Source organism: Ambystoma mexicanum, chromosome 4p (genome assembly GCF_040938575.1).
Source record: "Ambystoma mexicanum isolate Mex_15411 chromosome 4p, UKY_AmexF1_1, whole genome shotgun sequence".
NCBI lineage: Eukaryota > Metazoa > Chordata > Amphibia > Caudata > Ambystomatidae > Ambystoma > Ambystoma mexicanum.
Window position 1 is genome coordinate 1,221,278,215 of NC_090927.1, and position 13,047 is coordinate 1,221,291,261.

Consider the following 13,047-nt stretch of genomic DNA (forward strand, 5'->3'; position numbering starts at 1 on the left):
ATGAATAAAATCTACATCCCCATCCATCTCCAGGGTAATTGCTACTCATCTTAAAGGGCTGAGGTTATTCACTTAAGTACAACTTAACTTGTGGATTTCATGCACGGCTCACTTGCCTAGTTTTACCTGTGGGCGCTCATAGAAAAGTTTGGTCTTTGACAAAGTTCAGTTTTGTGTATGGTTGAATCTCAGGATCACTAGAGCACATAATTCTTATGAGAGGAAAATGAATGGATCTTTTAATTTCCTATAATGACCCAAATTCTTGGTGTCACAGTACTATAGTGTACCTCTTTTGCACCGCAATGTGCAAGTTGGGTAGTAAAGAGGTTGTCAGACTAAGTGAGAGCAGGGGGTAATGGTGTGGGAGCCCGGGTTGGGGGGAGGGGCGAAGGCGCCTGCTTTGGTTGTGATGCAACCCATGGAAGTGTGGGTACATCAGGGATTTCCTCCGTCCCCAATAGCCACCAATTGCAGTGTAGGGTCAGCCTGCGTTGCCCCAGTGAAGTAGTTATTACCTCAGGGATCCCCTGAATACATTGAATGTATGTGTTGTTTAGGTAGACTTTCTGGATCCCTCTTGTGTGAACCTATGCTTTTAGACATGAGCAATCCATTATTTCGACGTCCCACACATAATCCTCTGTTCTGAGGGAGGGCAGACCTTGTGATGGGTAAGATGATTGTGTTGCAGGCGTTTGTGCTTGTGAGTAGAAGGTGGGGGTCCCCATGGCTCTGATTTGGTATGAATGGAGAGTAGAGATGAGTCTATGCAATTGAGCGGAGCTAGGTGGAGGAACCACACAAACATCAGCTCTTCTTCCTGACCTCAGGTTCGCAGACCGGGTATTTAAACTCTGTCCATGTTCACACAAGCAAGTATAGCATTAACAAGGGCCAAGGTAAGGTAGAGTTGGCACACCTGAGGGCCTGCTCAATGGGGAGAAAGAAAACTGGGTAAATAACAGATGACTTCCCTCAAATTATGTAGTCCTGCGCTAACTGATAGATTGACCAATCCGCCACATTATTGGGTACTTTAGCAGGTGAGTAGACTATTAAAAAGGGCAGCGAGGAAAAGGTCATGAGGATGTTTGGACAGTCGTCCGGAGAAGAGGGGGGGTGTAGGAGGAATAGGAGCAAAAAGAGCCACAACTTACTGAGAGCTATAACTTGCCCCCGGTCAAGAATTAGAAAATGAAGGGAAAACACTGCAGAGAACCTGCTCGGCCCTTAACCTAGCACAGGCAGATGCTTGCCAGTGCAAGGGACACCTAAGGAGAATATATTTTTTTTTAATAACTTTTCTTTATTGGCATGAGGCAAGAACAGGCAAACAGTACGGTGCAAAAGCAGATAACATTGCAAGTACATGAATGGTATTACGTACAAGGGTTTTCAGGAAATGACCGGTAGTGGCTCGCTCATTTCAGTGCATTTCAGGGAATAGCAAGGTCTAAATGTCTGGCGGGGGGAGGAAAGCAGTTCAATATCATCTTTACTGTTCAGGTAGCTGCAAAAATCAGACCATACATTTCTGGGATGAGAGGTCATGGGGGAGGGTGTTAATGTAGTCCTCGTCGCACATTTGGATCCAAGTGAGGGCCTTCAGCCAAATCTCGAATGAGGGAGGGGAACGGCGCTTCCAACACTGTAGTATGCATTTTTTGGCCACCATAGTTCCAATATTCAAGAACTTCGTCACCTTCCTCATCTCAGCCCCATCCATTATTCCAAACAGGGCAGCCAATGGGTCAGGGTCGATCCGGATCCCCACTATCGCAAAGAGGGCTTCCATGATGGCATTCCAGTACGGGACCAGCGCGTCCCAGGACCAAAATATATGTATGTGGTCTGCTTCCCTGGACTTGCATCTCGGGCATGCATTAGCCTGGCTGCGCGCACATCTCTCCACCCTGTGCGGCGTGTAGTATAAACCGTTCAGGAGCTTTTATTGCATACACCGGAGTCTGGCATTAAGGGAGACCTTGCGTGTATGCAAGCACATCCTACCCCACATAGTATCAGTGAGTACCAGGCCCAGTTCGCCGCCCCATGCGTCCCGCGGTGTCTGGGGTGCATCATCTAATTTTCCCAGCAGCATTTTGTACAGGGAGGATGTTATGCCCTTAACCCCGGCTGAATTGGTTATAAAGTGGATTTCAGGTGAGTCTGGCGGCTCGTCGGGATAAGAGGGCCACATGGCATGAACCGCCGCCCTCAGCCTGAAATACTGCAGTAGCTCGAGTGCCCAGGTCGCCATGTCTGTGGGGTGATGAATTTCCCTTCAGGGTATAGGTCGGATAGTGCCCGATAGCCAAGATCGTGTCAGTGTCGTATGAGGAGTTTATGATGAGTGGTGTTAAGGCCGGGGAACTGCCAGATGGGCAGCCACTTATAGTATGGATGGTGGTTAGGACAGGGCTGCAGTAAACACTTCTATGCCATGGTCGTGGCAGCTACGGGATCTGCCGGGGCGTCTGCGCGGTAGGTGTGATGGAGGATAAGAGACAGGTTGTTAACTTCTTCACTTGCTAGCTTCTCAAGTTTCACATGCGGGGGAGGGTCTGGGTGTGCATACGAGTGTGTGGCGTGCTGAGCCTGTGCAGCAGTCCAGTATCGGGCGAGGTCTGGGGCCGTGAAGCCCCCCTTCTCATATGGAAGAGCCATGTGTCGCCACTTCTTGCGGACCGCACCAGGGTGCCATAGGAATTGGGCGCATGCAGAATGTAGGTTCTTGAAGTATTGTTTGCCAGGCCATATCGGGATGTTCCCGAAAATATAAAGAAGCTTAGGGACTATTATCATTTTGATTAGGGACAGTCTGCTGGATAGGGAGAGCGGGAGGTTGCGCCAGTTCAACATCCGGGACTCTACCGACTGCGCCGTGGCCATGTAGTTGTTGGCCAATAGTGACGGTCTAGTGAGAGATATCTGGACCCCAAGATATCTGATGCCGCTTGGGGACCAGCAGAGAGGGAATTCACACGTTGGTTGGGGTGTTGCCGGGGTGAGTGGAAATATTTCAGATTTAGTGTAGTTTATAGCAAAGCCTGAGAATTTACCAATCTTGATTATGTCGTGAATAATCGGGTCAAGATGGACGGACAGGTCTCTGACATAAAGAAGTACATCATCAGCGTACAGTGAAATTATCTCTGGTGTATCCTGCAGGCGTACACCCTTTCGGGTATGTCTGTTTCTAACATTGTCAGCCATGGGTTCAATAGCCAACGCGAACAGTATTGGGGAGAACGGGCAACCCTGGCGAGTACCCCTATGGAGCATGAAGGGGATTGATGTTGGAGTTAATTAGGACTAGCCACCGGGTTTGTATACAGTTGTTTAATATATGATATCATACTAGGGCCAATTTCCATTTTATGCAGCACAGCCCACATATATTGCCAAGACACCATGTCAAATGCCTTCTGAGCATCGAGGGTGACCGCAACCGCCTTGGCATTGGGATCAATCAATTCTAGACATGACGTTGAACAGCCGGCGGATGTTGAGGGCCGTTGATCGACCGGGGACGAAGCCGCTCTGATCTGGATGGACTAAGCAAGGTCATTATGGGGAGGAACCTACTAACGATTATCTTGGCAAAGATTTTCGTATCGGTGTTGGAGATAGAGGTCTGTATGACCCACATTCATCTGGCGGCTTGCCCGGCTTAGGGAGCACGGTTATGAGGGCCTCGCGCATGGACTGGGGCAGAGTGGCCAGACTGAGCAACTCATTCCAGACCTCGAGGAGTCTGGGTGCGAGGATGGGCGACATGCTCTCGATAGAACTCTGAGGTGAGCCCGTCTGGGCAGGGGGCCTTGCCCTTCGGGAGACCCGAGATAGCTTTGGTGATCTCATCAAGGGTGATCGGTGTATCCAGCTGCTCTCTGGTGGCTTGGGAAAGAAGGGTCATGGGGATCTGATCCAGAAGGAAGTTTGTATCATATATACTATGTTCCTGCTGAGGAGCATACAGGGCCGCATAGAATTCAGTGAATGTCTCGAGGATGAGTTGGTCCGACCATTGCTGGACGCCCTTTTCATCCTTGATGCAGTCTATGCGGGTTTTACCCCCCCCCCTCCGCACGCGAACCAGCCTGGATAGAGTTCTCCCCGGTCTGTCTCCCTCGCCGTACTTCCGCGCCGCCAGGGGGCAGGCGTAGTATTGTACCTCCCTCTGGGCATGGGCCCGAAGGCCTCCAGTTAAGATCTTATCTATGCCAGTATGGCCGGGGAAGGTGCAGTGGTGTACTCCCTCTCAAATTCTTTAAGCTTTGTTTCAGACCGCTGTAGGCTATTTTATGTCTTTGAGGACCCCGGGCTCCCTGGAAATACACATCCCTCTGATGAAGACCTTAAACCCCTCCCACTGGGTCCCGTCTGATGTATCGTGTCTTTTGTTGGTGTCGAACAAAGTGTTTAGGTCAGCTAGGATTTCAGCTTTAAAGACAATCCCTCAATGCCTCCGACTTGAAGCGCCAGGCAGGGTGGAGAGGCCGGTCATGTCCCAGTTTGATCCGCAGCGTTACCGGGGGGTGATCTGAAAGTGTGTGCGGTAGTATCTGTGTGTGTGTGTATGGTCTTTCCCACTAACCCGCTTGATGTGAGAAAAAGGTCTATTCTCGACAGACTATCATGTACTAAGGAGTAAAAGGTATAGTCTCTAGTGCATGGGTGGAGAGCCTGCCACACATTCCTAAGGCCCAGTGTGGCGATGTAGCCTTGCGGGCCGTGCCAGATCTGTTAAGCTCGTTGTCCAGGATCAGATTCATGTCCCCTCCCCATATAATTTGGGCTCCAACGTATCTCATAAGTATGGTGGTCACCTCATCAAAGAAATCTGTGGCGTCAAAGTTTGGGGCGTATGTGTTCACGAGGAGACATTCCACGTTGGCTAATAGGCAATGAACGATTACCTATCTGCCCTCCTGGTCTATATGGCTGGTGCGCAGGTACGAAGGGGACTGATTTGTGGACCAAGGTGAGCACTCCCCTGGACTGGGTTGAATATTTTGTGTAGTACCTGTTAGGGCCCCAGGTGGGAGCCAGGCATGATGCCAGGCACCCGAAGGCGTGTGTGTCTTGAAGTAGAAGTATGTTTATTCCATGCCGCTGGGTGTATGCAGTTATTCTGCGGGCTTTATTAAAGTTACTTAACCCCCGGACGTTCCAGGTCCTAATATTAACAGCCATTGTGCCGTACTATGGAACATCCCTGCAGTAATATTTGTAACTATTCAGTACCAAGCGCACAGCCACGGTGATGTCGCACCGCCTTGTAGCCACTGCCCCCGCTCCCATGACGTTTTCACTCAACCGTCCCTGAACTTTACCACCCCCCCTCCCTCACTGCCCACCCCCAACCAGCAGTGTAGTATTCCCCACCCAGAACACAGGAGCCAGAGTGCCATGCCCAACTTGCAAAACACCAGCTCACTTGCCCAACGGGGGCACAACCGGGGACAAACCATCAAAACAGGTATTGCAATTGCAGCGGGGGTCGCCACTGCCGTGTACCCAATATAGCAGATAGTACGGTGCAACAAGCACCCCTAATACATCAGCTGCATTTCTGTGTGCAGTGTTACAAAAGAGGCATTGTGTGGGATGGTGACAGACAAAAAGAAATGAGGATGCCTTTAGTAGTGGCATGACTGATTGTTACAAGTCTGTAGGAGGGGGAACCGAGGGTCGAGGGACACAGCCCATCCATGCGGCGGCGATAGTGAAGAGAAAAATTAGGCCAGGGGGAAATGCACTTCTGCTCGTAGGCTTCTGTGCTGTGACTTTTTGGAGCTGAGGAAGGAGATTCACGGTCTGAGGCTATCACTTTCTGACTCAGGAAGTGACTCAATGAGTCACCAAGGTGAGTATGGCTGTCATCCTCAGATAGTTTTGGACTTGACCATTAGTTCCTGTTTTCAGAATAGTAAACTTTGGGCTCTGACTTTTGGCCTGGTTTAGCAAATGACCATTTCTGGTATTTTGTTTCTACCTCTCTGAGCTGTACCTACGCCCTATATTAATTCAGTCCACCCATATTCCATCAAGAATTGACCACTAAGGTGAGCGTGGGCCTTGCTCTTATCCTAATTTTGTGTATTGGACAGACTGAAATTCAATAACGCAACTGAGGAGCCAAGGTTTCTCCATTAACACTGTTACTTTGCATCCTAGGTGCAGTATACTTAGCCAGGGCGCAAATGCCCTCCTGTTTTGTTGTGTAGGTTTCTCCATCTGTGCTGGCAGTCATCTGACCAATATTCTGTTGATCCCATGCTGATTACCCTTATCTCTGCGGGGGTTATGTTCCTCTCGAATGTTCTTTGCAAACAACTAACTGTATGAATTTGAGGTCTAGTTTGAGTCTTGAAGCAGGGCAGCAATGTGGTGTGTACCATGCCAATCGGTTTGTTTGACAATGTATACCACAGTTAAAACGCAGAAAGGTTTTGTTTAAATGTGCTTAATCTATGCAGTAGTGCACTTTGGTAACTACATTAAAAATACTAAAAGTTGGGGCATGGCCAGCGGTGCCGTCAATGTGGACGCTCTGCTGATAGCCTCCGCATACAGCCTGTGTTAAGGATTTTGTGGTGCTTCTCACCCCCGATTTCACTCCTCTGCCTAGAATAATGCGGGGGAAAGCTTGAGGGGAAGGCAGGAGCGACATGGATGTTGTGGGCGCAGCGTGTGGAGGACAAACGCTGGAGCGGTGCAGGGACTCAGGCTGCATTGAAAATTATCCAGAATGGCGCTGTTGCAGCACGGCTAGCTGCGGCGTCCCGTGGCTGCTAGTGGCGGCATACAACAACCTTGGGTGCCCGGTCCACAGACCAGGTGACGCGGACCCCGGGGAGCAGTGAGCACGCTCCTCTCATCTTAACCTCCTGCCCCTCCCCCAAACTCCTTTGGGACCTCACCTCAGCAGCATTATCGTGGCTGCGCTCTGCATCAGGGAGGGCAGTCGGCCCGGACTGCGCCCTGGCTCCCCCTCTGGCTGACTAACTAGCGGGAATGATGGCGCTCACACATACCTTGGGCCAGAGATGGGGGTATCCTGATTTCTGCAAAATTTGCTGGTGCTCCTTGGATATAGCTGCTGAATCACAGTAAGGACTTCTCCGCTCTTAACCCCCAACCATCTGTCCCACCAACTGCCTTTGTACTGGGGGAGGCGTAGGGGGAGCCGCTAACAAGTGCATACTCCCCCCACTAGGGGTGCTCTTCCTGGGGACCCGCATTCAGCCTCTGCCAGTGTAGTGCCAGACTCTACAGCCTGCTGGACCTAAGAGCTCTCCTGGGTGATAGCTGGCTGTAATCCATTGTGGCCTGCTCACATTAACTTGGATTTGAAACCTACTAGGAAGGGGCCCCCACCCTCCCGCCCCCTTTTTTTGTGGGAGCTAGAATATCCAAGCACTCAAAATCACTGAAGAATGCAGATATCTCCACAATGCTGACGCCTCCGGACAAGGGAAAGAAAGCAGACCCTGGGAAATCTCCATCTCAGTCCAACGAGCGTCTTACTGACTTGCTGGCCACCAAAGAAGATATTCAAGCCATCATACTGGTCATCAAATCCGAGTTCTGGAATTGTATGTCCGAGATGTCCACCAAATTGGAAAGGTTATATCAGAGAGTTGTGGTGGTGGAGCAAAGAATGAGGGAGACGGAGGGCCAGTTCCTGGAGCATTCCACCACTCTGACAGACATCCAGCAAATGATTCGGAGCTTAGAAAAGAGAAGTGACACATTGGAGCACAAGCAGGAAGATAGGGAATCTTGTAGAGTGTTACATCCGGAGGAGCAGGACTTTACTTTCTTTTCTCATGTCTACCACTCTTCGTCACATATAGATATAGGATCTTGGAATCCCCCAACGTATGCCATTCATTGATATGGTCTCTATTTCTCGCAGGATTCTCTCTGATCATGCCCCGGTTCTACTTAAGGTTAGGATCTGGCACCTAGCCCCCCCCCCACCCCCTTCAGACCTCAATGGCGATTATATGACTTGATCTTAAATGTTCTGGCCCTAAGGGATGAGGTAGCAAAAAAACCCCACAGATCTTGCGTCCCCAGCTATAAAATGGGATGCCATGAAGGTAGTAATTGGGAGGTTTTAATAGCTCACACAGCGGCCTACAATAAACTGAAACCGCAGACCCGAATCAGTTGGACCAAGACATTTCTGAGATTGAAGGTAGATATAAGCAGGGGTGGTCCCCGAAACTTCACGTAGCCCTCCGAATTGCCCGAAACAAGCTGGAGGCGATTTATGCTGAGGAGGCGGACCAGTCCCTGCTAATGACGAAACAAGCCTATTATATCAATAGTAACAAAGCCAACCATCTCTTGGTGAGGAAAATAGCCCAAGCTAAAAAACGCAATACTATCATAGGCCTTAGGGATCAGCAGGGGGTGGTACAATATGGGGAACCGGCAAAACTACAGCTAGCTAGCTTCGCATTTGTTGGACACAATGACAGCGGAGGCCCAATCAGCACAGGTCTAAAAGAGATATTGAAGGGGCGCTTTGCCACACCTTCCCAGGGAAGGTATGGTAGCCTTAGAAGTCCCGATCCATCTGGAAGAGGTGGTTGCCGTCATTAAATGCCTGAAGGTGAGAGCTCCAGGCCCGATGGGTTTTCAATTAAATTTTATAAACTTTTTAGAGCTCAGTTATTGCCCCCTCTAATGACCCTCTTTAACTCTTTTAGAGAAACAGCACCATAACCCCTTCTATGCAGACCTTGACCACTGTCTTGCTTCTGAAGCCTGGGAAAGATCCCAAGGACTGTGCCTCATATAGGCCGATTTCGTTGTTAAACATTGATGCAAACATATATTCTAAAGTATTGGCTAATCGCCTGGCTCCGCTTCTTCCAGACTTGATCGACTCTGATCAAACAGGGTTCGTTCTGGGGAGGAAAACTGGTGACAACATCAGGCGAGCGCTCAATTTGATAGAGACCACTACTATGAACCAAGGTAAATTGGCCCTCGTAGCATTAGATGCCAAAAAGGTATTTCATAAGGAGGATTGGACCTTTATGCATTCAACCCTGGAAGCGTTCAGTTTTGGGCCCTTTTTTCGCAAAATGGGGTCAGCTAACTAGATCTCCCCGAATACATTACTCCAGCTAAACCCGGGATCAAACATCTCCAATTCCTCTCACGTGTGGGACACGGCAGGGATGCCCCTTTCCTCCCTCTTGTTTTCTTTGATTATGGAACCTCTGGCTCAGCGTATACACAGTAGCTCAGTGATTCCAGGGGTCATGATTCTGGGCTCGCCACACAAGGTCTGTCTCTACGCAGATGATGTGTTACTCTTGATAACTAACATTCAACCCTCCCTTCAGGAACTTCGGTCCATCGGCCAAGCAGCAGGATTTGAAATAAATGATGGGAAATTGGTGGCATTGGGGATGGGTCTATCTCAACAGGACATTACCTATTTTCAATCTCTGTCCAATCCGGCGGAATACCACATCCATTCAATATCTGGGGGTTCAGATTACAGCTTCACCTAAAGGGTTATTTGCGGTTAATGCCCCCCTTTTTTAAACGCTAGAGTTGGATAAGGAAAAGTGGGAAAACCAGGAGATTTCCTTGATGGGCCTATTTGCGGCAGTGAAAATGAATTTACTCCCCCGCCTTCTTTATATGTGATTGTCTCTAATGGTGGAAATCCTGAGAATCTCCCTAGACCGTCTTCAGCATAAGATCTTGGTTCCAAACCTACATAAATATGTGGAAGCTGCTCATATCTCACACCTCCTGACATGTATGTCCTCTCTCCCTCTTCCAAAATGGGCCGATTTGAACAGTTTAAACTCCTGCTTCTTGCCTTTTGTCTCCCATACACTACGAAAAACACTGGCAGAATTTTCTCTCCTCACCGAAAGTCACTTTGAAGTTATAGGATGGGGTTCTGAAACGTAACAGAAAAAGATTCCCAGAGGGCTGGGCCCTCTCTCCCCAGTCATTCATAACCCTGCCTTCTCCCCAGGTTTGCATGCAGAAGCTTTCAGAAATTGGAGCCCGGCAGTCATCTTAACTTTGGCTCAGCTGTTCGAGGGGGATTGCCCACTCTCATTTGAAGACTGTAAATCAACATTCCAACTCTTGGAGTCGGACAGGTTTTCATATGCTTAGCTTCGACACTGGATCACACACACAGAGAGGAGATGGAATGCAACACAAGCCTTGGGCCCAATAGAGCTAACTGTTATGGAGGGTCCAGGTCCCTGTGTGGCAGTTCTGGGATAAGATTAAGGGTACCTGTGAAAATGCTGGGATTACCAGATATAAATGGACACTGCACTAATGAATATTCGGCATGTACCCCAGGGAAAACAAACATAAGCACATCACTAGATTTATGGACTTGGCCTGTGTGTTGGACAAGTGAAGTGTGCCAATGACCTGGAAATCCTGTAAGGGCCCGCAATATGGTGTATGGCTGAGGGAGATGCAGTGTTGGTGTATAGGTGAAACTACAGCTTGTGAACACGCTATTGAAGTGCATGGAGGGGAGGTGGGACTCCTTTTCGTAGGCCTGGAAAGCGCTAGTACATGCTGCCCTTTATAAGTCTGATGACAAACCACTGTGAATAGCTGCAAAGCTGGATTTAGTGTGGGCTTGCTTATGGTACATACTTTGTTGGAAGCGGGCCACCTTCATTGCACTTCACTTTCTATTTGTACTGTATCCCCCTTGCAGTCTGGGAGTTAGATCTGGTTGGAAACAGGAGACGTATGCAGCAAGTATGAGATTGGTTGGAAGATTTCATTCTTTCTTTTCTTTATTTTTTCTCTTTTCTTTCTTCTCTTCTACTGCTTTATTGTAATGCAATTAACAATTGTTCAGATGGTTTATGTTCGTTTTTGAAAACTAATAAACAATACAAAAATGGAGGGTCCCGGAGCCTTTGGTACTAAACTTTATAAACTCTTGAGAGGCGATATACCAACTTTGCGCCCATTTTATGAGCCGTTGGGAGACGAACTTAGGCCACCCACTGGAGGATCAAGCATGGTTGGACATTTGGACTAGGGAACCACTCTTCCTCCAGATGTGTGACCAACAATGAATGTGCCTTAAAAATCCTATTTCGTTGTTATTATTCCCCTGCCCAACTTCATCATTTTTAGTCTTCAGTCGGCCCCACTTAAGGCTTATACTTTCACATGTGATGGGACTGTCCACTTAATCACACCTTTTGGGATGCCATTGTCATTCTCGTCAAATCCATCACTGGCATCAAGCTTCTGATGAGTCCTAAAACATTACTTTTGGGGGACCCAAGTGAAGGGTTATATCCTAAAGCTGGGGAGCAGGCGAAATTAATTACCCAATTATTGCTGGCGGCGCATAGCACAATTGCACGCTGATGGAAATCCCTGGAGGGTCCAGCTCTCTTTGTGGTGGATTAAAGTATGGGACGTCCAGGTGGTGGGAAAGGTTACGGCCGCAAAGGAAGGCAGACTTCACCAATTTTTGAACATATGGGAACCCTTGCTGGATTACGACCAGAGCTATCCGGATTTAACAATTAAGCCGAGATTGGCTAGACTTTATTTGCGCTCTGGGATCCCCTAAGGGGACTCGTCGGCCTGGTGAGAGCATTTGATGCTGATGTAAAAGGGGGCTGGGCTCTTCATTTTGTGTTATGCACTTGCCATCGGGCATTCTGTACAAGTAATCTGTGTTTATTTTGTTTGCTGTAATTTTCCATAATCCAACAGTTTAAAAAGAGCTTTTAAAAAAAAAATACAAAAAAATTAATGCTTTCTTTGAATTCAATTTTCCTAGGATGGCACCAGAAGTTGCAGCGGTGGAGAGGAAAGGTGGCTATAACCAGCTGTGTGATATTTGGGCAGTTGGAATAACTGCAATAGAGCTTGCAGAACTTCAGCCTCCCATGTTTGATTTGCATCCGATGAGGTGAATGTTTAAAATAAAATAGAAGGGAAAAGGCTGAGGCATTTAGACACTATTAAAGGGTTTAGCAGTCGATGTTGATCATTCCATTAAGAGTATTCATTTGTTTCTGTCAAAGTTAAACAGCTAATAGGCCTTCCTGTTATCGTTGGTGTTCTATGTCATGGGGAACGTTAATGGGAGCTTGAATCATTTTTCATAAGTATACTTTGTATGAAGTTATTTTCTTTATTTCCCACAACCATTCTCACTTGTCCATTTCCAGGGCGTTGTTCCTCATGACAAAAAGCAACTTCCAGCCCCCCAAGTTAAAAGACAAAGTGAAATGGTAAGTCGGACCGCCTCACACTTACAACTGATGATTACACCTTATTTATTTACAATGGCTAACTCTATTGCACTTCTGTTTTGAAGGTCAAATAGTTTTCATCATTTTGTCAAAATGGCACTTACAAAAAATCCCAAGAAAAGACCAACGGCTGAAAAATTACTCCAGGTAAAATATTGTCAAGTTTAGGTATGCTTGAGCAGAAGTGCATGATTTGGCCTGCATATTTAACACATACCACATTACCTGAACTTCCTGTGTGCACTGCCTCATTTATAATGCAAGAATAGTTGCTATTTCTCACTGTGGTTCACAGCTTGTCATGTGGCGTGGTGCTGTGCTTACAAGGCGAATGTCAATTAAGAACAAACCTTCAGTTTCAGCTCAACACATGTACAATACTATCATGTACATTGACGTTTTTAGTAATCCGTATGAGACAATTGGTTTTAGTGGAAAAATGCTCTGGGGATAATTTCAGTAATTCACCCTTTACAATTAAGTGATTTTTAATAAGAAAACCATAATTTTTACAATTCGATGCTCATTTTTGAGTGATATATTGTCCAACTTTAGGTGAAGATGGCAGTGTGAGACACCATGTGATAGTCCAAATAATTTTGTGACTGCATCGCATCATTAGGGACAAACTTGCTGCCTTGTCCTTTTGTACCTGTTGAAAATCACAGCCAAGGGTACGATGTCCAATCCGTTTTTTGCACTCAGAAAAATAAATGGTGTTTAATGGCTTTCAGTG

At 47.6% G+C, this 13,047-nt stretch overlaps 1 protein-coding gene across 4 annotated transcripts in view; it reads left to right on the top strand.

The window, feature by feature from the left end:
* MAP4K3 (mitogen-activated protein kinase kinase kinase kinase 3) overlaps positions 1-13,047 on the top strand; it is a 2,398,077-nt gene that overhangs the window by 809,051 nt on the left and 1,575,979 nt on the right. For all 4 annotated transcript variants that reach the window (XM_069606874.1, XM_069606875.1, XM_069606876.1 and 1 more), the window contains exons 9-11: positions 11,834-11,965; positions 12,228-12,290; positions 12,377-12,458. In XM_069606874.1, coding sequence (XP_069462975.1) covers positions 11,834-11,965; positions 12,228-12,290; positions 12,377-12,458 — 277 coding nt within the window. The remainder of the gene's footprint in view (positions 1-11,833; positions 11,966-12,227; positions 12,291-12,376; positions 12,459-13,047) is intronic.